The following is a 27,978-nucleotide window of genomic DNA, read 5'->3' on the forward strand; positions in this document are numbered from 1 at the left end:
TTTACAAGAAAGACTCACAATAAATTAATAATTGATATCATACAATAAAACTGAAATATATTTGGTTGATTTGTTTGCAAAATTCTTAATTGCAACGTGGTTAGAAATTATTGTAACATGCTATGAATTATGAAAATATTTTTTCAATATGTCTTAGAAACATGCACACTTTTGTTAGCACTGGCACGTTCACGGCCGACACTCGGCTAACCGAGAGATTGGTCTGTTAATCTATATTGAGTATGCGGCTATATCGGCGATTGGTCTGTTAATCGGGTTGGCTAAAGTCTGTTAATCAGGTGTTATCGAGAACATCATTGAAAGTTCAGCATGTTTCATTGTATAACTTTCTAAATATATTTTCATTATAAAAAGTATTCATGTCTAACAAAACAATTCAATGTACTGAAAACAGTGGTGTAATTATTATTTTTCTAGCTTCGATGTACGATATATAAAATCACTGGTGGTAAGCGGATGGTCGTAACTAAAAGTTACGACCATCCGGAGATGGGAGACAACTCTAGGCATAAGTTTTTCTTTTCCGATTTTTGTGCACTAAAAGGTTCATTTGAACCAAACCGCTTGTCTCGTACATACTATTCGACAGTCCGGTGATATTAAAACCAAATTTGATGCATTAAAACATTCCAATTTTCGTAAAATAGTCATTCAAAAATTCAAGCATGATGGTCGTAACTAAAAAAACAAAATATTGAGGATGGTCGTAACTTAAATTTGTGATGGTCGTAACTCTGTTTTAAATAAGACCGAATAAGGCAAGTCAAGAGTTTTAAACGTGTCTTTTATTATATGCATACTAGTATTTCATATGATGTACTTCTGAAGATTTTTTTTTTTTCATTTTTTACATACAATGTAAAATAAAGCAATTTCAATGCGTGTAACACTTATCAATTCAGAAATTTTAAAAGTTTTCAAATATTAGTTTTGGGGAATTTTGATTGAAGTTCGATTTAAAATTCCAAATTTTTCAAATGTAACCGAACCAGTTAAGAGTTCTAAACCTGTCTTCTGTTATATGAATATATCATATATCATATTATATATTTGTGAAGTTGTTTTCACCAAATAATAAAAACTAGATGGAGAGAGGGATACCTGTAAAGAAGAAAATTGGAACGAATCGAACGAAACAATACAAAATGAAATGAACAGTCATATATTCTTAAAATATAATGTATAAAATTAATAAAGAGGCAAATAGTTGAATTAATGTAAGCGGTTAAATTCATTAACAATGTAAATTTCTCAAAAGTGGAGAAATCATTTTAAAACAAGAAACACAGCTCTGGTTATGATCATTCTTTGTTAGAAATTAAAAGCACAAAATGTATCAAATACATGTAATTGTTTTAATTACAAAATAAATGAGTTTAAGAAACAAATTAACAAATTGGACATCACATGAAATAGCAGTATCCTATTTTTTTTTTCCGATTGGAATTCGCATCTATTGCAAACATAAACTTTTTGAGGATGTACTTACTAGTTGATTTTTTTAAATCTTCAATTGAAGAATGATACATTAAGTCGAAAGAGTATTAATAAGGAGTCAAAAATAAGCTTAACATATTGATAGGTTATGAAGGTCGTTACCGAGACTAGAGCATACCCGCGAATTCGCAGGTCCGTACCTGAGTTTTAAAAAGAACATACGCTTTATTTTTAGCCTGGATGCTTAGACGTCATATTGTTGTTTGGTGAAATCAAGCTAATAATCAGGTGCACAGTAATGCCCAATGACGAAGTCCATGAGTAGCTTGTAGCCATTCATACAATGTAAACATATAACTTACACATGATTTTCAACCTGCATACCGGGATTTGTATGTAATAATTGCCGCAGTACATTTAGTTTGACCTAAGTCTTTGTAACATTATCCTGGCTACAAACAAGTATTTTATTTTACTCTTAAATTCAGTGCATGTAGCAGTGTAAAATATATATCAACAATTTTCCTACTTTCGAAGTTAACACAATGATCATTGCGACACCATGGATTCAGTTTTCATTCCGTACCAATACTTAGAACTAATATCAATACTATACAGCAATATATAATCGTTATGTAATCGATAAAAAATAACGACAACACGTAATAAAATCCTGGGTTGAGTTCAATATCGTAGCGGCTACGTAGCTGCTATCAATATCTATGTAACAACTAGTCTATAGCTGCATGTCCAATCGTCAAGATCTACGTAGCACTACGTAGCAGCTACGATATTGAACTCAACCCTGACTAAGAAGTGCATTTGTGGATTCTATTTCCTCATGAACGACCAAAAGACGAATATTTGAAGGCCAATAGTTTATAAGACAATAACAATTTAAAAAAAGTCAAGGAGTAAACAAAGACTCAAAAACTTTAAGACATAAGAGCTGCAATAAATGATTTAAAGATGATTGTTCAGACTGTACGTTTAATAATTTCATCTGCCGACATGATTGCAGATAAAAAAAAGTCGTAAATAAAAAATACTAAAAACAAATATAAGGGAATACACGTGCATTTAATAATTTAATGCCTTAACGTACAGTAAAAAATATACCAATTCTCAACCCTAACATACTTTTTGGCTTAATGCGAGTTGATTAAATTGATGCACTTAATAAATTTGTAAAATCAAAGTTACAAAGGGGTAGTGAAAAATTCATTATACCAGAAATGAGCATTTTAGATGTAAATATGTATTTAAAAAAACTTGACAAGTCGAAAGCAACTGGTTTAGATGATGTCGGACCAATTATTTTGAGTATGTGCAGCAATGTCATTTTACCAGCTTTGACATATATCTAAACATCAATTATGGTAAATTTCCAAGTATTTTTAAAACTGCAAGAGTATGCCCAATTTTTAAAAGTGGCAATGCCTGTAATCCTGATAATTATAGACCAATAGCAGTTTTGGCTTGTCTATCTAAAATCATAGAACGACATATAGCTAATAGTTTGTATATATTTTTAAATAGTAATGACCTTCTTAATACTACACAGTCAGGTTTCAGAACTAATCATTCGTATACTACTGCACATACTAAATTAGTAGATGAATGGTTAGCAAAAAAAGATAATGGAGAGATAAATGGAGTTATATTTTTAGATTTAAAGAAAGCTTTTGATCTGGTTAATCATATAATTTTATTGAAAAAACTTGAATATTATAATGTTTCTAATAGTACACTTGACTGGTTTAAGTCATACTTGTTTGAACGAAGCCAACAAGTTAAGGTCAATAACGTCATGTCTAATACTAAATGCAGAAAAACTGGTGTATCACAAGGTTCTATCCTGGGCCCTTTGTTATTTATTTTATATATCAATGATTTACCACTTAATATAGAACATTCATTAATAGATTTATATGCAGACGATTCTACATTACATTGTAAAGGTAATGATGTAATTCAGTTAGCTTCTAACCTTCAAAATGATATTCATGTAACTGAAAACTGGTGCTCGCAAAATTGTATGAAATTAAATGCCAAAAAAGAGTAAATCAATGATTATTGGTTCAAAAAAAAAAAAAAGTAAAAACACAAAAATACTGAACTCCGAGGAAAATTCAAAAAGGAAAATCAAAAATCAAAAGGCAAAATCAAAAGTCCAAACACATCAAACGAATGGATAACAACTGTCATATTCCTGACTTGGTACAGGCATTTTCTAATGTAGAAAATGGTGGATTGAACCTGGTTTTATAGCTAGCTAAACCTCTCACTTGTATGACAGTCGCATCAAATTCCATTACATTGTCAACGATGCATGAACAAAACAAACATACTCAAAGAGTAAAAATGTCAAAAATAGGGGTTCAACAGTCAATATTGTGTTATCATCTTAATATCACTACATAAACAACAAATGTAACAAAGTAGCACAAAAAGGCATACATCAAATTTAACATTCTCATTTTGCTTTTCTTATACGGCTGAATTTATCTATGTAAAGTCTACCCATAAATGAAAGAAGGTTTTCATTACAATGGCTTTGTTTTACTGGAAACAGTTTTGATATCAATATTTCAAATGAACAAATAGAAAATGTAGATTGTGAAAAACTACTTGGTTTATATATTGACAAAAACTTTAATTGGAGTCAGCAAAAAGATAAAATGTCAATTACTATATCAAATAGAATCAACTTATTACAAAAGATAAGAAAATATTTACCTATGCATATACGTATTATCTATTTTAATGCTTATATTCTGCCATTATTTGATTATTGTTGCAATATATGGGGAAGTTGTTGTGAGAGTGGAATAGATAAACTTAATAAATTATTAAAGAAATCTGCTAGGGTTATAGTAGAAGCTGACATAATGACATCATCCAGTTTATTGTTTAATAATTTACACTGGTTAAATGTGGAAAAACGAATTCAATACCAAAAGGCAATACTTGTATTTAAATCAATTAATGGTATGGTTCCTAACTATTTAGAAGAAAATTTTCATTTTACTGATTATCAAAACTATAACTTACGTTCAGCTGATAAAAAACTATTAAATCTTCCAAAACCAAAAACAATTTATTTAAAGAAAACATTTACATATTCAGGTTCTCAAATATGGAACAGTTTACCAAATGAAATCAAAACGAGTGATACACTTGTATCTTTTAAAACAAAATGTTACAAATTTTTCATCAATTGTGCAAATTAATATGCCTTTTCATTATTATTTCCATTATAATTGTATATTGTGTATAATATAACTTTATAATACTGTGTGTACTTATAACTATGTTATTATTATTTTGAGGACTCTCAGGAAGGTTAGTTTTAACTAATGGGATCATCCTCTTGAAATAAAGATTATTTATTTATTTATTTATTTTCATTTATTAGTTTTCACTGTTGCCCCTATAAGATGAGCGTTTGAAATCCATCAGAAATGTGTATGTTTAATAATTCTCTAGCTTGATTTCTGCATATCATTACCAGAGTTACAAATAGTATTGTTTGTAGCAAATCATATATTACATCTGAGTCTATTACCTTAACAATTAAAATACATTAATACAAGTTTGTCTAAATACTCGAGTTACGGTCATCTTTCAAAGTTACGACCATCTTGTGTAGGTTACGACCATCATCCAAAATACTATAGTTGAAGTTACGACCATCACACATTTAAAGTTACGACCGTCATGCTTGAATTTTTGAATGACTATTTTACGAAAATTGGAATGTTTTAATGCATCAAATTTGGTTTTAATATCACCGGACTGCCGAATAGTATGTACGAGACCAGCGGTTTGGTTCAAATGAACCTTTTAGTGCACGAAAATCGGAAAAGAAAAACTTATCCCTAGAGTTGTCTCCCATCTCCGGATGGTCGTAACTTTTAGTTACGACCATCCGCTTACCACCAGTGAAAATGAAAAGGCGGGTTACTCATCAATAAATTTATACACATTTTACACACATAAAATGTACACAAAATGACACATTGGTTAAATTTACTTGCATTCAATATTTTGAACATCGAAAAAAGAAAGGCATTATGTTTGTTAACCATATTGATATCATTGTGTGAAAAATCTACACGAAAATCTGTATTTTGGTGACATAAATCAATCTTTATTTAAAACCTGGTCTGTTAATTGGTCAGATGTATAAAACCCGGTCTGTTAATTGGTCTGTTAAGAGTTATAAATGGCAATACAACTATAATTTTATTGCTATATGGGGTGTTATCGGATGAAATGAGTAGGCTCAAGACGAGCGGCTAATATATACGAAAACAACACATGAGCAATGAAGCATAACATATACGGAAATAACACATGAAATTGAAAATTGATAAAAATGGTTTCAAAAAGTGTAATATTATTAAAAGTAATATTAATTTCATCCAAGAATGATCGCATATAGCATGTTGATTCTGTTTAATTGTCATGAATGACACAAATTTGTCATCTACATTTGTAACCAGTATATAAATAAGAGATAAACGTCGTAATGTAACTAAAAATCAGTAAGTAAAATATATTGGGATGACAAAATATGAAAAATAAAGAAAGAATAATGAGTAAGATAAATAAAATGTAGAAAAAAATGACATAACAATTTAAAGAATACAGAAATAAACAATACCCCCAATCCGGACCCCCATGGTATACACGAGAATCTGGATGGAAACGCTGAATATAGAATAATATATAAGGACAGTAGAGAGTGATACATTGCTAAAAACGAGAGAATAATAATACTTGTTTAAGAATACACACATGAAACACCGATGGCTGTTGAAACAGTAACGGATTGCGATGTACTTATATTGGTGACATATTCTAGAAGTTTACTTAAGAATTGAATGCTTCTTTTTGTAAATTTATTGGGGTGTAAAAGCGTTGACCGAAGTACATTTTGTATGAAGCGCGGAAGCGCTTCATTCCAAAAAAGTGTTCACGGTCAACGCTTTTACAACTCTATAAAGTTACAAAAAGAAGCATTCAATACTTATAATTACATTTTTAAGGCAGCTTTGATCATGAAAACACGAATTTTATATATTTTTATTTATTTAATTCACCTGTGCACTTTATTGTTGGATCACGTGTTATCATGAATGAAAAGTTGTATTGAGCAATACAACTGCTTACGGAATAACACGTGGTGTGCAGTTAGCCAATCAGAATAAAGTATTATAATGAAACATACATCTAATGTAATTATATGCGAACAACTATGGTGGCAGGTTTTTGCCATTTTGCGTTTTAGCGCTTTAGCGTTTGCGCCTTACATATTTTATATGGCGAAAAACCAAAAACGCGAAACCGATTTTTCGCGATTTCGTGTTTTCGCCCTATTGAATATGAAAGGCGAAATCGCGAAAACGCGAAATGGACTTCACCGGCCACCATAGACAACTGTAGTTCTCTTCTGCACTTATGTAGAAAGGAACTAAACGGAATAAAATGATTTGAAACTTAAAATAACCAAATGTAGCTGCATTCGCTCCTTTCCGTTTACTTCTTTAGAGTGATTTGTAAACAACATATGATTAAGTAATAGAAGAAAAGAAACAATTGGATGATGCTGACGAATTAGGGTTTAACGTCCAGTGACAAATATCATGTTCATATGTGAACGAGAACACGTTATATGTACCCTGTGTTGTATTAGAAAGACATTTTCAGTCGGAATTGAGAACGTGCTACTTCGAACAGACACAAAAATTAAGGCTGATTAAAAACGTCAATAAAAAAATGCATGCATACTCCATAGGCCAATCCATATCACGCTATATTGAAGTGACACATTCTTCAATAAAATGCAAAGAAAGTCAAAATAAAATTGCTCTTTCTAGGATATATTCTGTTGCACCGTATTGTCATTTTTGTTTACTCAGGAACATCTCATTCTTAAATTTTTCAAGGGTAAAATATAAAGGTAGCAAAGCTTTTGTCGTGGCTAAATAACTCTTAACTGACACAATTTCACTTGTCCAACCCATTAACAGACTTTTTTCCCATAATTTCACTAAAACATGGTATTATTCACGTTATTTTACAATTATGAAATATTTACTAATGTCGATTTATTTTTTAGAACCACAGTACTACTTTTTGTCCTTTAAATGATATCTAAATTCGTTTGTTTCGCCTTTTATTAAAAAAATTGCTATGCGTATAAGCATAAATACTACATACTTGCGCGACGCCTTTTAGTTTTACTGAAAACTGCGCAAACTAAGAAATGTTTTTACAAGTGCAAAATGTTCTATGATAGATATCATTTTGTCAGACACTTTTCTTTTTTTGATTTGGTGCTTATAGCATGCCAAAAATCTGTATATTTAATAGAGTTTAACATTAAATTAAGCGTTTTACTCTTAACAGACGTATAACCAACCCGATTAACAGACCAATCGCCCATATAGCCGCATACTCAATATAGCTTAACTGACCAATCTCTCGGTTAGCCGAGTGTCGGCCGTGACGTTACAGTGTGATAAAAGACCAATAAATTTCAATTGGGAAGGATTTTTTATGTAATATGTAGGTATATACCTTTCTCTTAAAGACAATAATTTGTTTATTGGAACATACAAAAAAATAATGATATTCGTCACCAATGGTATTTGAATCGCAGTGACAGCATATACGATTTTCTCTTGCATTGTTTTGTATGAAGCATAAAACACACCTCTAGATGAGTTTGTCATATCAGCAGATAGACTCTGTCCGAATTGATCAACCAATCTCTGTTTTATTTCTTTTTTAATATCCGAACTTTTGATATCACCCTGCGCATTCCAGACAAAAGAAAATCCTGTATCATCTAAAATTTGTTTCATGGAAGATAACCATTTAAATTAGTATTGGCCTGAGTTATGTAAGTTATACATTAAATGATACAAGATCCCAGATAATGTGTTACTACCGCTTTGCACTAGCCTTGACCAAAAGCATAGTAATTTAGTTTTGATATTAATATTTAATGGAATTCTGCCAGTTTCCCTATATACCACATAGTTTGGTGTTGTTGATCTCACATTCAAGACTCTTTTTAGCAAAACGCAAGTGCACCTTTTCAATCGGGTGTTGCTAAACGGCGGAAACGGAAAACGGAACGGAATACGGAACGGAAACAGTAAACGGAAACAGAAAGAATTAACATCTTTTCTTTTTGTTAATTTTATCTACATAGGCATGTTTTGTATAGTATTTCACATGTTCACAAGAAAAAACCCAGAGGAATGAATTTGAAATAAAAGATTTCAAAGCATAAAGTATTGAAATAATTACCAGGAGATGATGAGACTATGTTTTTGAAATATTTGATAAAGTCATGTGTACGTAGTTCATGCGATTCAGGATAGTCTGTTCGATTTTTCTTTTCTTTTTTAAATTTTGATCAATGTCAATAAGATAGCAACCCAACATCACGAAACAAATCTCTATGGGCCTATAAAAGATTGACATCGGCCTTGATTCTATAAATCGAATGTGAAGTAATAAACTTGGGGGAAATCCTTTGCATCAGTTTTCTTCTTTGTTTTTTTTTTAATTGCCTTGAAACAAAATTAGTGATGTGGTGTATCTTGTTGCGTTTTGGTAGTTTTTAATGATTTTGGTGTTATGTCAAGACATGAAAACTCATTCTGCTCTGTTCTTTTTTATGACGGAAATGATACTTTATTTCACACTACGCATCTGATCATTTTGATGTTTCTATTGGCCATACACCCATTTTTTTCAAGATATCACTGATATCATTTACTTTATAACACCTGACCAGAACAGTTCCTTGAGATACCCCAGAATCAACGGTCTGTTGGACCCACATGTTTGATGTTGTTCAATTTACCACGACTCTTTGCTTGCGGAAGCATAGGAATGAGTAAATCCAACATTGCATGTGTTTTACCTGGTTTCCTGTAGCTGTTTAATTTTGATTTGATAGTTTATATGGGGCGACGCGTTTTCAAAATATGAAATAAATATATCTGTAAGGTGTTCTAACGATTTTTTTGGCGCAATACATGTAATTGCAACTTCGACATTAACGTAAATATATAAAAAGAAGATGTGGTATGATTGCCAATGAGACAACTCTCCACAAGAGACCAAAATGACACAGAAATAAACAACTATAGGTCACCGTACGGCCTTCAACAATGAGCAAAGCCCATACCGCATAGTCAGCTATAAATGACCTCGAAATGAAAATGTAAAACAATTCAAACGAGAAACCTAACGGCCTTATTTATGTACAAAAAATGAACGAAAAACAAATATGTAACACATAAACAAACAACAACCACTGAATTACAGGCTCCTGACTTTGGACAGGCACATACATACATAATGTGGTGGGGTTAAACATGTTAGTAGGATCCCAACCCTCCCCCTAATCTGGGACAGTGGTATAACATTACAACATAAGATTAACTTGAAGTGGACGTGGCCGGGTACTTATATATCCCAACAGCAAAAAGACACTAGGTAGTACTCGCAGTTAACTGACAGCTAGTTCAAAGCCACTATAACAACCAACAAAAAATCATGCATCTAAGACGTAACCATTGATGGTACTATAATAATCTAGACGAGAACGCATTATGTTGGAGCATACTATATGTTGCAGCATCCTGCAGTGAATGCATGTTTGATATACTTCATACTTGAATAGCGGAAATGCACAAATGTCTCCTGATGTCCATTCATCACGTATCATACTGGAATTGATGATTGTTGAAAAAATGGTGAATAATAATATGATAGCTGCTAATTCATTTTATATTTTTTTTTAACATTCTATAACCTATTTCGTCTGGCCCTCATACTTTTTATGTATTGAATCAATATTCAAATTTTGTTTTCGTCCATACTTAAGTTATTATGTCTTTCCAATTTGGATGTAACGGTTTATTTAGTGGTATATAAATTTAGTTGATGTCTTCTTAGTTGATACAATTATAGTGATATATTCATTCAATATTTTTTGCTCTGTCATGGTCGTTTTCTGCTAGTACTAAGACCTGCTTTAGTCTTTAATGGTAAACTTTGAGAGTTCTTTTTTTAACAGATCTGGGTCCTGCTAAGTGAGCTTTTCTCATCACTTGGCGTTCGTCGTCCGATTTTCGTCTTTGTTAACTTTTACAAAATATCCAGGCTCAGTCTCTGAAACTACTGGGCCAAATGTTATTGAACATATGGCTTTTAAGGAGTCGTCCGATAGTTTTGGTTAAACTTTGCAACAATTATCATCGGTGTATCTAGTTTAAAAACTGTGTGAAAAACATGTCTAATCTGTCATCGGACTCGGACTTCTTTTAAAATTAGGTTTACTGTGTATTGCTTCATATGTGTTTCTTAATTCTAAATTGGCTAGAGGTATAGGGGGAGGGTTGGGATCTCACAAAATATGTTTACCCCCCCCCCCCCCCTTCCGCATTTTTTCGCCTGTCCCAATTTCAGGAATCTCTGACCTTTGTTAGTCTAGTTTATATGTTTTTGGAGTTTAGTGTGACGCCCATTTTCACTGAACTAGTACACAATTTTATTTAGGGGCCAGCTGATACCTCCTCCGGGTGCGAGATTTTCTCGCTGCGTTGAAGACCAATTGGTTTTCATCGGGTTGTTGCTTCTTTGACATTTTTCATTCTCAATTTTATTAGAATCTTGAGCTCTACCTTATGTTCATTCACGCCAAAACGGTCAAATGACTAGGAGTTATCGACCTTATTTGACGAATTTTCTCACTTACATGTTCGCCTGTTATATTGAAATATATGATAAATAGATAGAAACTTTTAATAGCAAAAATTACAACCAAGATCTATTGATGTTCATAGTTCTTTTTTCCCTCCCCTTAAATTCCGTCTATTTAAAAATTTCTTTCCGTTTCCGTTCCGTTTTCCGTTTCCGCCGTTCAGCAACACCCCTTTTCAATCATGTCAATATTTTCATGACCCCAGATTTCCGACCCATAAAGTAAAATTTGAGCGACCATACAATCAAATAGTCGAAACTGCAGATCTGAAGGGATATTTATGTTTCTTAACTTATAGTATAATGCATACAGTGCTTTTTGTGATTGTTCAACAAGTTTTTTCTTTGATAAATTAAAATTACAATTGTATCTTGTTAATAATCCCAGGTAATTATAACTGTCGGTGAGCTGTAACTCCTCGCCCCTTAGCATTAATCTCATATTTCTTTTCCGCTTCGCCTTCTTAAACACCATTCATTACTTTTGTCTTATCAATGTTTACATTTAGTTTCCAGTCAATACAGTATTCATCAAACTTGTTTAACATTATTTGTAAATCGTTAGCTGATTCTGCCAATAATATTGTATCATCAGCATATTATAACAAGAAAATTCGAATATAAATGCCTAGTTCATTTAGACAGTTCATTTACCTTTTCTAAACCTGTCATATCATGCTGAATAAAATAGCTTTCAAGATCATTAAGGAAAAGAGAAAAAAGAAAGGGTGATAAGTTTTCACCTTGCCTAACTCCAACTTTGCACGGAAAGAAATTTGAACAACTCGAGTTATGTCTTGTGTTTTTACTTTTTACACATGATTTGACATTAGAATAGAGGTTATGAATAGAGTTGAATATTTTGCCGGTTATGTTACTAGAAATATGCTTTTGCCACAGTCCTACCCTCCATACAGTATCAAAGGCTTTCTTGAAATCTACAAATGTGCAGAATAAACGTTTTCCAGAGAGTAAATAAAGTTGAATCAAACAGTATAAACTAAATATCCTTATACCCTTTCCTAAATCCCGCTTTGCATTTTGAGAGTAATTCTACTACTTGTGCAAACTTGTCTAGTCTGTTATTTAGTATAGCTGTACTATACTTTACCTAAACATGATACCAGTGTAATACCTCGATACGAGTCTGGATCGTTAAGAGCTCCCTTATTCTTATAAATGGAATTAATTATTCCCATTGACCAGATTTCGGGTATAATCCCTGTGTCGAACACAAAATTGAACAATTTTACGTAAAGAGGTAAACATACGGTAGACATGATAATAAACTCGTTTCTTATTCCATTATATCCAGCGGCTTTGTTATTTTTTTAAATTTCTATCTTTGTATCTGGTTGATTATATAGGGAATCATTGAAGCATGACTGGAGCGGCCCCCCTTAGGTCAGTCATCGGGCCCCCCTTAGGAAAAGTTCTGGATCCGCCACTGATTACAATGCATTTAGAAATTTGCCCCTTAATAAGTTGCGTAACTCAGTGAATTGGACGTCACACTTAACTCCAAAACGTATAAATGAACTCAAAATAAAGACTAACAAAGGCCAGAGGCTCCTGACTTGGTACAGAAGCAAATATATGGCGGAGTTAAACATGATTTGTGAGGTCTCAACCCTCCCCTTATATCTTATACTTAAATGGTTTTATTAACAGGTAGACTAATTGATTTTTGTTTAACACCCAGTGGCAAATATTTCATATATGTTCCAAGATTTGGCTTTTATAAGACGTCGTACTAAAGTAAAGTATCAAGCGTAGCTTGGACCAAATCAATTGTTTTTCCCCGACAACACACTTTATCATATGGTTTAACATTGAAAGGATAAACAACATTTGTTATTCTTAAATCTCATTGAAAAACATTTAACAGAAATAATTAAGTCATCTTACTTAAGATAATCAAGATTATTAGCAGCTTGACTCTTTGATGTTTTCACTTCTTGTAATTGAAGTGTGATTATCCTTATCTGTTATAACTGTATGACTATAATTGTGCCAAATATTAAATCATGCACAAAAATTATGAAATATACTTTTGGGGTTACCAAAAAACAAGTAGCTTTGATGTTATGTCTAAATAAGGGAGATTTGCTATAATACATTTGTATGTTTTAAATTTTAATATGTTGAAATATGCTCACAGGTTAGAGAACACAAAGGACGGTTTACTATATGACGCATATATTTGTAAGAAAGTGTTACATCGGCAAATATTGCAACATGGTTTTCGAGTATAAACTTTTCATGAAATAACTAGACTTAACATGTTAAAAATAAGTGTTAGTCGAGTATGTTACATTGTAACAGTTATGAATAGTTTATGTGAAAACTTCTAAATTATTGGAAAGATTTTAGAAAAAAAGCGCTTAAATAAGTTAAAGTTAAACTTTAGTTTTGTTTTATGTTTTTTTATGAGTGTGTGAAGTGAGTTTGTGTTATGAATCGCTACACGTATCCTTGAGTTTTCGTTATAAATGATATTGTCAGTAGTATGTATTGGTTCGGTGCATTACGTTTGCCCGCATTACCATTACATTTGCGCAAAAGACTCATCAGTGACGCTCGATTCAAAAATATTAAAAAGGTCGTTTGACATCGGAACTACATGTATCATCATTTGATGCACACACGTTCTATGGTGTACTTGATATTGATAGTGTTGGTTCTGTGCAATCAAGGGATAATGAGATACTTAGTATGCGTTTGCAGTTCCTTTCTCTTTTCGAATATTTTTGACTGTTAGTCAATAAAGTCAGATACATTTTTTAATATTTTCACTGAAGTATTAAAGATCTTCATACAAAAAGTGCTATAATTTATTTAATACCTTCAGTCATGCTGAAGAATATTAAAAGATACATAATATTTTTACATAACAACGACTTAAAGTCACAATGCATTTAAAATGTTTGAATTAACGAATAAAAAACATGATAGTGTATAATGTAGAAATGTTCTAAATTTTATTGTGTAATTGTTTTACATAATAAGAAGGGCAAGCATTGCTGACAGTATTGCAGTCAGTTCGAGAGCACGCAAACAGACACGTGCAATCGCTGTTAAAATCTTTTTAAAGAAAAGAAGTAAAATTTATATTTTATATTTATATATATCAAGATAACTTTATAGTTTACAATCAGTACTACTATCATGTTTTATCTTTATCCCGACTTAGAAAGATTGATGAATTACATTTATACCATTGGAAGACTATGAGAACATGTAGTGTCAACCAGATACCCAAAGTCTTAAAGAGCTGCAGGTAACTATCCGTAAAAATGGTTAAACCTCATATCATGTACTAATTTTTAACTATACAAGACCCTAACATGACAAAAAGTGATTCAATAAAAAAAAAAACACAAATAAAATTGAGAAAGGAAATGGGGAATGTGTCAAAGCGACAACAACCCGACCATAGAGCAGACAACAGCCGAAGGCCACCGTTGGTTTTCCCGTTTGAATGGTTTTACACTTGTAATTTTGGGTCCCTTTATAGCTTGTTGTTCGGTGTGAGCCAAGGCTCCGTGTTGAAGACCGTACATTGACCTATAATGGTTTACTTTTTTTTAATTGTTATTTGGATGGAGAGTTGTCTCATTGGCACTCACACCACCTCTTCCTATATCTATACACACACACACACACACACACACTCACACACGACAATTACAATAAAAAAGCAAGATATGACAGCGCGCCCCAGCACTAATTTACAAAAAAAAAAAAAAAATAAAACGATATATAATAAGACAATTTTATATGAAAGTAGAAATGAGACCGTCATTAATTTTCTAGTTTTTCTTCTTCTTCATAAATTAGTTGTACTACACAATGAAACTCAAACAATTGTCAGTTATGCAGATGACACACTTATATCTATGAGAATCTTCTGAACACAGCTATTACTGCAGTTAAAATTCCAATAAGACTCAAGTTGAGGCGAATTTGCGTGACGCCACTTCCCATGTCTGAAATGAAATATAAGTACTGAACTGTATAGGGCCAGTAAGAGAACAAATGATTATAAGTTGAGAAGTCGTAAAATATTTAAGCAAATCCAGGCAATGCTTTTTGGGACTTTGAAACTAAAACAATGGTGTTAAATTGTCAAATTGACATTTATGTTAATTCATAACATTGAAGCTGACCGAGTTGTCTTGATAGTCCAACAACTGTATCACTAGTTTGTGAACACTGAGGTTATGAGTTCAAATACTGCACGTGGCAAGTTCGTTCGACTACAATTTGAACTGACTTGAATTTCAGTTTTCCTGCCGAGGATCGAAGGGTCTCTCCTTGCTTTCCGGTCTCGTCGTATAATAAAATGTGACCACAAATAGCCAAGAAATTAAAGTGGCAGTTAAAACAACAATAATGTCAATCAATTATAATTGTTAATGAATACGTGAAAATATCATGACTACAGATCTACCATTCAGTTCATGCGAAACAGTCGAAAAATGCTGCGCACTGAATTATTTCTATATACCGGTGATGCATTTCATTGCTGTAAGTGATTATTCTAAGGTGCGCTCTTTTTATATTTGCCTTTATTCTGTGGCTGTTTTTCATATTTGTATTGTTTATGCATAAATCAGGTCGTTGTTGTTTTCAATTTTTTTTTTTTATAAAAATGCAGTTTTTCAGAACATATTACAAATTTAACCAAAAAAAGTCCACAACCTACACACAGTAAGACAAACGAATAATGATACGGAACACATCCATCCGAGCAACTCACAGGTTCACTACTGTACAACCCCAAGACATCTTTATGAACTGATTTTGTATAAGTTTCATTCGATTCTTTATACCAAAGGTTTGTATATTGATGGTCGATTATATCATTTGTTGCAGTGTCACAGTCTTATAAAGTAAACATGAATAAAACACCAATCAATTTAAATAAGACTCAGGACTTGTCATTTTCAAAACTGATTCCAACAGCTACTAGTAGTTAGTTGTCTGTTTCCACAAGTTGTGTGGTTGTTAGTTCTCCAGTAATAAAACAGATTTATACCCTAGAAAAACGTCAAGGTCAAGCAATTGTTTATAGTTGTTTACATCCACTTCATTTAAACTATGTTGATTTGTTGTCTTATTGAAGGTAGTGCCACATCTCCTTTTTTATGTAATAGTATAGTATTTGCCATTTCCGAAGCTCTTTTGTTACGTGGTAACCAAAGATACAAGTGACAGGTTTATAAATATGGCTATATCTTGAAAATTACAGTAATACGTACCTTGTGCGATTTCGCCTAAAATGTATAAATATAGTCATGAAATTGTTTTAAAACAGAGTTATGATGCGGAAAATTGGGGTTTTGTTTTTTCTCCTTCTATAATGAGCAATATATAATTTCAAGAACAGTAAAAAAAGAAAAGAAGAGAATAATACCAAAGGGACAATTAAACTCAAAAGTAAAAAAGAAACTGGAAAAAAAACCAAAACGACCAGCATACAAAAACTAAAGACCACGCGATACAGACACAACCAAAAACCGACAATGATCTCGGGTCATCCGGAAGCATATGACAATATAATTTAACGCCTTTACTTACACTTTTAAGAACAGTTAGATATTATCCTCTTTCTACATCCGGTTTTGTCATTTTAACGATATTTTTAGTACCAATAGAACTAGACGTTATCCACACTTAACAAAACAGAATTGTGTGCCTTGTAGTCTACATACAGGAAGTAAAATTACGAAAAAGAAATGTTTTTCTTATCTAATTTGTCTTTACCTTTAGTTGGACATCCTACTGCTTCACACGATGATGTATCTGTTTCATTCCCAATGCAATACCTTCCACCATTTGTCGGTACAGGGTTTGTACAATTTCTCTCCCTCGACAATATCTCTCCGTCACAACTGTCTGGACAATCAGTCCAAGATGACCATGATGACCATTCTCCATACACTAAAATAAATTACCAGACAGTACAACACGGATAATTGGATTGAAGAGACACAATAATTGAGTCCGAATAAAATAAATATTCCGACGCGAAAATTTCCATGCTCCCCTCATCATTACGTCAAATAGGTGTCCTGCTGACATTATTGAAAAAATCAAAGAGATGTTAATCAATGGATTCTTGTTTCATTGACAATCATACTAAAATTCCTAGTTTTCATATCATATAATTTATAAGAATACTATACGGATAAATTTACCTGGACATTTTGCTGTGTGGCATGACATGAAATCTGTATCATTTCCCATACATTCGTTTCCATTGTTTTCTGGAATAGGGTTTGAGCAGATTCGTGTTCTGTTTAGATTTTCATCTGCGCAGGTTTCTGGACACTCAGTCCAAGGTGTCCAATTTGTCCAGTTACCATCAACTGTCGAAATATGTAGAAAATAATCGTACCATGCAGACATACGTTAATTCTAACATACAGTGTTTTGTCCATTTGAATTAATTACCGATTTGGGTAAACATCTCCATCATCGATAGATTAATGCATTAAAGGGGGACATCTTTACATGGAATGTAAACATTGATCATCACGATCAACATTGTAATTCCATTATTTTTTTAACCTTAATATTCTCCTTATAAATAATTACGTAAGAAATAATTTATGGAAGCCATAGATTTGTTGGAAAATCACACATGGCCTGGCCCGTGATATTCGATTTTTGTCCAAAGCATTAGTAACATTCATTATGACATGCATCTCTGAGTCTGCGCTAAGTATAGATATATAGAGAATTTTATCACGGTGATGTTTACAAAGCAAAAGAAGCACATCATATCATAATTAATGATAAATAAAACCTTTGCATTATGTATTATCCTACCTGGACATTTTGCCGTGTAGCATGACATTGTATCCGAATTGCTTCCTTCACACGTTTTTCCGTTATTTTCTGGAGAAGGATTTGTGCAGGATCTAGTCCTGATAAGGTCATCATCATTACAATTTTCTGGACAATCACTCCAGACTGACCATTCGGTCCATCCACCATTCACTGTAATGTAAAAAATATTTGATTTTTGAATTTGTAGTTTTATGGTTGGTTTTAAATAAGTAGCTCATGATGACCCATTTAGGTCACACACATGTATCTTTGCAATTTATTCAAGATTACTAGAGTAATAAATGAAAAGTAAGTGCATAGAAGAGTAAACAATTAATATTTTTGCAATTTACCTGGACATTTTGCAGTGTGACAAGACATGAACTCTGTATCATTTCCTTGACAATCTGTTCCTTCGTTTTCTGGAGCAGGATTTGAGCAGGATCTTGTTCGATTTAGATATTCATCATTACACGTTTTCGGACAACTTGTCCATGAAGTCCAAGTTGACCATAGTCCATTCACTATCAGAAAAAAGATATCAACATAATGACAGATAGATAGGGCAACAGTAGTATACCGCTGATCAAAAGTCATACATCGGTTGAGAGAAAACAAATCCGGGTTACAAAAGCTAGGGAAACACATCAACTATAAGAGGTACATAAATAAGAGCGTACGATGTCTCGTCTCACTTCCATTTAACCCGTTAAATAGCAATCCAAATGTCTAAACCAAACATGACAAAAAGTACAGTCATAGCTGAGCAAGGAATCAAAGCTTTGCATTTAAAAAGTTTACTTTCTTTTTTTATCGAGACTGTTCTTCCCTTACGGATGAAGCATAGCTAGCAGAAAATATTTACCCACCAACAACACTATATTTGAATTAATAGATTTCTGTATTATTAACAATTTATTAGCCCATGTTACTTTTAAGTTTCAAAGCATTAGTTTTATATCGGTATAAATTATTTTTTTTGTAATCAATATTCAATTGATTGTAATATAATATGAACGTGAAATAAAATAAGGTTAAATGACATTTGAAAATACTTTCATATTGCAGTTGCAGTGAGAACCCCTCTGATTTTGATATCTTCGGGAATTCAGACTATCATTATTTGTCGCCTGTGATAATTGAACCATAGATTTTATTTCAGACATTTATATTCAAGTACTACTAGTATAATTGAGGACGATGACCTATAAAAAGCAAATGTATGAAAACATTTAACATATCAATGCTATATCATGTGAATATATAAGTTAGCTGCTTTCTGGTACTATCATACTTTATCTCATTTTATCACTATCATCATCATTATTTTTGTTGTTCTTATCAATTTTGCTCTTTATGATATCATTTTTCATTTCAATTAATATCTGACCTGGACATTTTGCCGTATAACACGACATCACGTCTGAGCTACTTCCTTCGCACTCTTTTCCATTGTTTTCAGGAGAAGGGCTGGTACAAGATCTACTCCTAATTAAATCCTGACCACTGCAGGTAAATGGACAGTCACTCCATGCGGACCATTCTACCCATTCGCCATTCACTATACAATAGTAAAAATATGCAATTCTTTACATTAATTGTTATTTGTCTAGCTTACTTAAATGAAAGTAGTATTCTTTATTTCAGTATACAATTTTTTAGATTGGAAATTTTTCCTCTTTAAAGTGTAGTTTCTGTTTGGAAACCAAACTGAATTTTTATATGTTTTACTAAGTTTCAAAATTTAAACCAAGAACTAAGAATACACTTTATAACACGAATAAAGAAACAAATTAATAGAATATTTTAGAATTTCAATATCGAATCAATTTCCTTGATATCACTAAAATTAACACCTCTAAGCACTTCGAATGTTTTGATTCTTTGAGCGGTCATGAAGACGATAAGTCATGAAAACCGCTTTAAACAATTAAGCAATTCTTAAAAAGTTTTGATAGTTACCTGGACATTTTGCTGTAAGACAAGTGATGAATTCTATATCAACTCCCTCGCAATCTTTTCCATTGTTATCAGGTTCTGGGTTTGTGCAGGATCTGGTCCGATTCAAAGTTTCATCATTGCATGTTTCCGGACAGCTTGACCATGATGTCCAACTTGTCAATCCTCCATTCACTGTCGTAAAAAGAAGAACCAATATGACCTTGTGAAATCATACGAGATCTATTTTCATTCAAATTTAACAAGTAATATGGCAATCACAATTAATTGTATGTCCTATAATTTCTCCCATTTATTTGTATTGTAGTCCTGTCATGTAATGTTGTTATTTTAATGTTATATTTAACATTGCCAATAAAGCGGGAGGTTTGGCATGCCACAAAACCAGGTTCAACCCACCATTTGTTTTTAAAATGTCCTGTACCAAGTCAGGAAAATGGCCATTGTTACATTATAGTTCGTTTCTGTGTGTGTTACATTTTAATGTCATGGTTCTGTTTTGTCATAGTTATCCTCTTATATTTGATGCGTTTCCCTAAGTTTTAGTTTTTAACCCGGATTTGTTGTTTTTTTCAATCGATTGATGAATTTCGAACAGCGGTATACTACGTACTGTGCCTTTATTTAAATGTATGTCTATTTCAGCTTTTATTATCTCCTTTTAACTTTCTAAGTTGCGATTCAGGAGTGTTCTCACTTGACGGATGAAGAAGACATATCAGCGATGCCTTACCTAGCAACGTCTTTTCTCGAATTTGCCATTTTTCTCATTAAAAAATATGTAACCATATTTGTTAAATATTGAGTAAAACCCTCTCGTTTGTATATAAAGTACCATTAATAAATTGCTTAAAAATATAACATACATGTATGTGAGTTTTTTTTTTGCTAATGATCCAAATATCTTCCAGAGATGAAATTAAATAGATTTTAAAAATCAACGATAACGGGCTTATGATTGTGGGCGCCAGACGCGCGTTTCAGTTTTATTAGATTCATCAGTGACGGTTACATCAACTTCGAAGTCGTAAAGCAACATCTATGTAAAGATTTCGAAGAGTAATACTAACTAGCTATAGTAATACGACATTCTATACCTACCGAAAAAACCAAAACAGTTGATATACCAAAACAAACAACATATTAATGATATTTCATGTCAACACAAAATTGTTGACTACTGCGCTTATGCAAATAACACTATGCGTTACTGTATGGCCTTCGATGACAAGCAACATTCATCCTATCTTAAAGTTATAAACGCACCCGACGGCATCATATCTTGCTTCTAATGTTTCAATTCGTTTCCAAATATAGATTACATTTAACTTTGTATCACTTTGTCTTTTTAAGTGTTTGTTGTTTCATTTTCGCGTTTTACTGCATTGATTAAGGAACCATGTACCAAATAAGGTCGCAATAACAGGTTTATTGGCCGACCACTTGAAGATTTTCTTTTTTTTTTAATTTTATACTTCATATCGTTATCATATGTTTTATCATTAGTTGATTTGTATTGTGTTTATTGCGTCAGTCAAATAAAATTGAGAATGGAAATAGGAAATGTGTCAAAGAGACAACAACCCGAACATAGAGCAGACAACAGCCGAAGACCACAAATGGGTCTTAAATGTAGCAAGAAACTCTCGCACTCGGAGACGTCCTTCAGCTAGCCCCTAAACAAATATGTATACTAGTTCAGTGATAATGGACGTCATATTGAACTTCGAATTATACAACAGAAACTAAAATTAAAAATCATACAAGACTCACAAAGACCAGGGGCTCCTGACGGGACAGGCGCATAAATTCGGCAGGGTTTATATTTGCTTATATATTAATTAAGTTCTTATGAATAACCTGGACATTTTGCCTGATAACACGACATCACTTCTGTCTTGCTTCCTTCACACTCTTTTCCATTGTTTTCAGGAGAAGGGTTGTTACAAGATCTACTTCTAACTAAATCCTCGCCACTACAGGTAGCTGGACAGTCACTCCATGCGGACCATTCTGTCCATCCGCCATCAACTATAGCAAATAAACTCATCATAATTACCAGACCTAAAAAATTTCACTTACGACAGACGCGCGTTTCGTCTACACAAGACTCATCAGTGACGCTCGAATAAAAAATGTTAAAAACATTGTAACATTAATTATATTTGCATTTGATCTAACAAGTTTGTTTTTTTATTGATTTTTATAAATTGGCGTTGTCAGTTTATTTTTACTTATATGTGTGAATTTGAATGATCTTTTGGTATCTTCTACCTCTCGTAACCAGAATGTACACTGCTGACTTATCCCGCCAAAATATTTACATCTGCTGACTTATCCCGCCAAAATACTTACATTCTATTAACAGTTATCCAATGTCTATACCTTTTATATTTAAAATTTCTAATAATTTGCAATGAGGTCTCCTTGAACTCTCATTAAAGGATTCATATACTTCACAATTCAAGGATTAAGCACATTCTTTTCAGCGAATTCATCTAATAACTCGGAAAAACATAAGTTTTATCTATTTAACCAAATACAATCGATTTGATATCATATTAAATGCACCTGGACATCCCTGCATATTGCAGGACTGTGACTTAGAATCTTCACCAATACAATCAAGTCCTCCGTGCTCAGGTTCAGGATTATTACAGTGACGGGATGAGTACTGGATACCACCCCCACATGAGACTGAACAGGTACCAAATGCATCCCAATCGCTCCATACACCATTAACTTAAAAACAACGATATCACAAGTAGAGTCTCAATGTGTTTTTTTTATCTTAACAATAATGGAAGTAAGTACAGCTTATAGTATATATTCTTTGTTTGACAAATTAATTTTGCATGCACCATATTCCACAAACACACACGTAATAAAAATGTTAACGACATTAAAATTCATTAAATCACTCTACTACATAGCACAAAATAAAAAAACATAATGAAGAGTATGCCATACATAAAACTATTCAAAAATAATACCATATTTTTTCAGCTAATATCAAGTTGGTTTACTTCTTCATAAGGCAAACAAATTGAAATACTTGCCCGAAAAACATTATACTTATAAAGATGTAGAATTTACTAACACATAAAACGTTCGTAGAAAATTATTTATACCTGGACATGGTTCAGTATTGCATGACCTTGATTGTGATGATAGTCCACTACATGTTACACCAGTTCCAACAGGTTGTGGATTAGTACAAGTACGTCCACTGGATTGTGTTCCTCCACCACATTCAACAGAACAGATTTCCCAACTAGACCAGTCGGTCCAACCACCGTTAACTGGAAAAGTACAAAAACCTCAATAAACAACATTGAAAGAAACTTATTCGAATAAGAAAGTTGTGTACTATTTCTACATCGAGTGTTTGTATGAGCAGAATTTATTTCTGAATATTGCTAGTAGAACCTTCAACTTCTCTAGGGAAAAAAAAGAAAATCGGAACATTGTATGATGCTTGTAAGAGCATATAGATATCAGATACTCATGTTTTTAATTTCATTTACTTCATCTTAATATAGGTAAAGATGTAAAGTAATCATCACCATATGTATATGTTATCTAGATGGTATTATGTGACCATCATTATTGTTCCTATTTCTAATCGCCGTAATAACATCATTGTCGTGTAGTGGTCTCTTGAATCCTTATTTTTCTTATTTTTACCCTAATTTATCATCAAGGTCTTTTTATTTTTAATCTTCTTTTTTATTTCTTACTATTATATCAGATGAAAGTTCAAAAATAATTTCTTACGATTTTCACATCTGTCTCCGAAGTAATTCTCGTTACAGCTGCACGTGCCAGATGACCCGGACGCAACACAACTTCCACCATTTTGACAAATTACACCATCACATGGTTGTATGCCTGAACAAAAAACAATAAGTTAAGGAGCTGAGCTCATATGGTTAAAAGTCGCTGTTCGCAACTCAAGCAATGGCAAACTGTGTTTTCATAATATTAAATTGCTTATTAGAGGGGGTTCAGAACATTTTATATAATCACGAAATATAATGATTCAATTTTCTTTTAACTTAATTACTTAGTTATCTATGCTAAAAAAATCTATGTTTAAGAACCTTTCATTATTAATTTATATGCATACTAAAAGGTAATCCAAGTGACGCTCTGCTGTTTGACAAATAGTGTGACGTCATGAAACCACCACATCCGCCCATGTGCATTTCCCAGTCACAGTAAAAATCAGTATCCATATAGTTATTCGTTGACAGTACTGTAGACGAATCGATCCAACCCGTCATGAAACTATTGGAATCCCCTAATCTTCCAGGTGATGCGTTGTTTGGATTATAATAAAATGTGATATAACTGTTCGGATTGGCATCACAATTTGAAAACGTAAAGTCCTTTCCGGCTGCACGGAACCCTTGTGTGCCATAGTTTCTTACTAAACTCTCGGGTAAGAATCCGAGAAATAAGTACGGTTTTAAAGCTGCGTTTCGACTGTCTGGTCCTTGATACGAAGTATGGGCATTGTAACCAAAATATAAAGTGGACGAGCTTTTGAATGAAGACAAATTTTCAACGATAACCTCTCGTTGTTCGCCATTGCTACGTCTGAGGCGGATTTTGGCAAAATCTCTTGTTGTGAACAACAAACTCATATCTACAGCTGAATTGTGGGATGCCTTAGAGATGTACGTGTAACCATAGTTACTTTCGAATGAACAATACACGTTGATTGCGTTCCCATTGTGATGAATGACGTAATTTCCATTTGAGTTCCGGTTGTCGGCCAAGTATATGTCTTTGCAAGAATCTATTCGAAAAAAAGATTTAAAAAATTTAATTATTATCATTTACGTTTAATAGCATATTTTAATTGTGAAAGTATTAAAACTTGTATTTTTAACATGATATTAATAGTATATTTTAAATAGGCCAACTCAAATAGTTTTAGTGTAAGCATATGACATTTTTTTCAAAGACGCACAATATTTTTTTTTTTATCTATGAAACTATGATAATTTGTCATTGATAGTATTTATTTTTTTTGACATTTGTACAAATTTAATTATCCATGCAATTATAATGAAGGTATTTTATGATTCCTACTCAGTCATATTAACTGTAATCTTTTGATATTATTCAAAAGATACCTTCGATACACATTATTTTGATTTGAGCCACACAAGTGGCAGGTGCATTCGACTTCATCCTAAATTGATTATATGATGACTAGGATCGATGTGTCTCTCCAGGCATTCTGAATTCCTCCAACTAACCACCACAAAAAAGCAATTGTGATGAAAGTGGAATTCAACACAAAGAATCAATCAAACAATTATTTAATATTAAAGCATTGCGCCAGTTATTTGAATGTGACTTTTATATTGTTTTGTTTCTGTCTTATTGTAAACGTTTATATATTACAGCCACTTCTTTTCGAAGATTTTTTGTGCAGACTTAATTCAAGCACTATTTTATTGTGAACAGTGCTTTTACAAGATAATATTGATCATGCTGTCAACAAAGGGTTTGAATACCACAGATATGTTTATCAAATATCCATTTTTCCACCATGTGTTGTCTTTACTTACCGTAGGCACTTGTCCTGTAAGTTAAACAAACAACAGCCCAATACAGGAACCACAACTGTGATTTCATTGTTTTACGTTAGTCACTATCTTCACGCCCTAGAATAGACATTAACCATAAAAAAATAAAGTTATTAAGTCAGTGCAAATTTTATCCCTTGCCGCATTTATAATTAAGTTGTTGATTGGTACACTTCAAGTGACAATTATCATATGCATGATAAGAACAATCATTGTAATCTCTTGATGCATGTATCAGGGCTTGCTTTTCCGGAGTTCATTCAATTAATTCAGTGGTTTTTTTTTAAGACTTCTATCTTTAAATAGATTTGTGACATTTGACAATTATTTAATAACTATTGTCTCTAATTAACAGAATATCCAAAATAAGCAACATGTAAAGAAATGTTGACACGACTCTGTTTCAGTGCACTGTGTTTTCAATGCTTTATATTTTCTCATATTTAACCCGGTAATCCATTTAACATTCTTTTGATGAAAAAGTGATAGTTATTTGAAAACGGTTCTATTTTACAATAAATATAAATTAATCACAGCCCGAGCAAATGTCTAAGCACTAGTGTGCCACAATGATCTCGGTGCGATCGATTCTAAATTGTTTATAATGGTTTTTTTTCTTTCAAAATTACATTATTAAAAATAATTGATTCTCTTATATACATTGAATAGTTTAGGTCTATACTACAATCCCCTTCCCTTTCATGAATGTGACCTACTGGAATAGACTATTAACCTGATTTGTTATCACATAAGCAACACGACGGGTGCCACATGTGGAGCAGGATCTACTGACCCTTCCAGAGCACCTGAGATCACCCTAGGTTTTAGTGATATTCGTGTTGTTTATTCTTTAGTTTTCTATGTTGTGTCATGTGAACTATTGTTTGTCTGTTTGTCCTTTTCATTTTCAGCCATGGCGTTGTCTGTTTATTTTCGATTTATGAGTTTGACTGTCCCTTCGGTATCTTTCGTCCCTCTTTTAGGACAAATGTATGTTTATCGTTGACTGTCCAATCCATCTTCACACATGAACATATTCACCTTAACATAACACATGGTTTTTAAGTTAGAATTTTACCGTTTTATTATCTTAGCTATGTCATGCTAGCCTAACAGAAAGTAAGACTTTGTTGGATATTTATCTCATCTGCAAACACGAAACCTATTCTTATGTTTATATTAATAATGATTCGCCCTCTCAGAGTCATAGTCGCGTAATGGAAAAATGGATTTATTACATAAAATATAAATAAAAAAACTCAATGTCTTTTATCATTGTTATAAGTTTCAGGATATTATATTGACTATATTGAAAAATAAACATGCATTATGGAATTTGTATTTTCAAAATTTAGAAATTCCAAGACAAAAACAATTTTTTAACTATATTTTCCTCACATTTGAACTGAGGAGTTAAAAGGCATTATTTATATAAATGTCCATATAATAGTAAAAGGTGAGAAAAACAACTATTTATAAAAGCATTTTAGAAATAGATGATATGTAAAATGAATAAATGAAATTAATGAACGTATGAATTTGTAATGTCTTTAATAGAATACTTACGAGTTGGACTTCTTTCTTATGGACTAAATGAGAAATTTTGTTTTTCCCTTTAATTAATGAAACAATATTTGAATGTCAATATAACCTTCTTTGTAAGCTGTAAACATTAATTTATGAAAGGAATGTTGACTAAGAAAAAACCCACCAATGTACTTTTTATCTGATACCACTGAAATTGCCTTTATCTCTCATTTATGGAAAGTTCGTTTTGTGCAATTAACCAGAAGTATTTAAAGAGATTGCAATTACAGTCCTTAAAAATACTTGACCAACTTTTTAGCAATTAGAAAAGTAAACAAACAAAACACTGCCAATTATATATTTACTTTCTGATTATAATACACAACAAAAGAACTTATCTAAACTTTATTATTCTTAAGGAACTGACCCACAATTTTTTGAGTTATTTCAAATTAAAATTTAAAATTAAAATAAAAAAAAACAGCTGGTATTTAAACAATTTAAAACAATTGTTGAAAGTGACATCTACTTTGACATCTAAAGAAAAAAAAAACGAAAGTATTACAATATGTTAAACTTCATTTTAGTACTTTTCTATTATAAAGTTCACTCCTTATCTTTAAAATTAACTCTTTATTACTTCTATGTTCACACTACAATAATAGTCAAAATGTACCAAAATTGTACTAATATCATGACAGTTGATAATACTTGTTACACTAACCAAATAAATTTGAAAAAAAACAAAATGTAAATGATTTTTTTTTCAAGGATAAAAGCAATTAAAAATGTATATTCA

The 27,978-nt window shown here is 32.2% G+C and overlaps 1 protein-coding gene across 2 annotated transcripts; it reads right to left on the minus strand.

The window, feature by feature from the left end:
* Positions 1-14,069: 14,069 nt before the first annotated feature.
* LOC139501400 (A disintegrin and metalloproteinase with thrombospondin motifs adt-1-like) lies at positions 14,070-27,329 on the minus strand. Of its 2 annotated transcripts, XM_071290452.1 has the most exons (15): positions 27,219-27,315; positions 25,635-25,730; positions 24,179-24,853; positions 23,827-23,940; positions 23,181-23,351; positions 22,621-22,791; positions 21,910-22,080; positions 20,053-20,223; positions 19,481-19,651; positions 18,444-18,614; positions 18,091-18,261; positions 17,457-17,627; positions 17,023-17,199; positions 16,518-16,532; positions 15,020-15,242 (listed from the first exon to the last, which is right to left on the minus strand). In XM_071290452.1, exons 2-15 carry the CDS (start codon positions 25,699-25,701, stop codon positions 15,151-15,153), a joined length of 2,508 nt encoding a protein of 835 aa, XP_071146553.1. In that variant the 5' UTR covers positions 25,702-25,730; positions 27,219-27,315; the 3' UTR covers positions 15,020-15,150. The 2 variants fall into 2 exon arrangements, with proteins under 2 accessions (XP_071146552.1, XP_071146553.1); XM_071290451.1 differs by lacking the exon at positions 16,518-16,532 and having other exon boundaries at positions 14,070-15,261; positions 27,219-27,329.
* Positions 27,330-27,978: the final 649 nt, after the last annotated feature.

This window comes from Mytilus edulis, chromosome 13 (assembly GCF_963676685.1).
Source record: "Mytilus edulis chromosome 13, xbMytEdul2.2, whole genome shotgun sequence".
In the NCBI taxonomy this organism is placed as follows: Eukaryota; Metazoa; Mollusca; class Bivalvia; order Mytilida; family Mytilidae; genus Mytilus; species Mytilus edulis.

Coding starts and splice junctions, on each gene's coding strand:
- LOC139501400 (XM_071290451.1), bottom strand. CDS start 25,701: ATGAAATCACAGTTGTGGTTCCTGTATTGGGCTGTTGTTTGTTTAACT. Junction 23,941..24,178: donor GTCACTTGGATTACCTTTTA/GTATGCATATAA, acceptor TTTTTTGTTCAG/GCATACAACCATGTGATGGT. Junction 15,262..17,022: donor AGTAGGATGTCCAACTAAAG/GTAAAGACAAAT, acceptor TATACAGTTCAG/TACTTATATTTCATTTCAGA.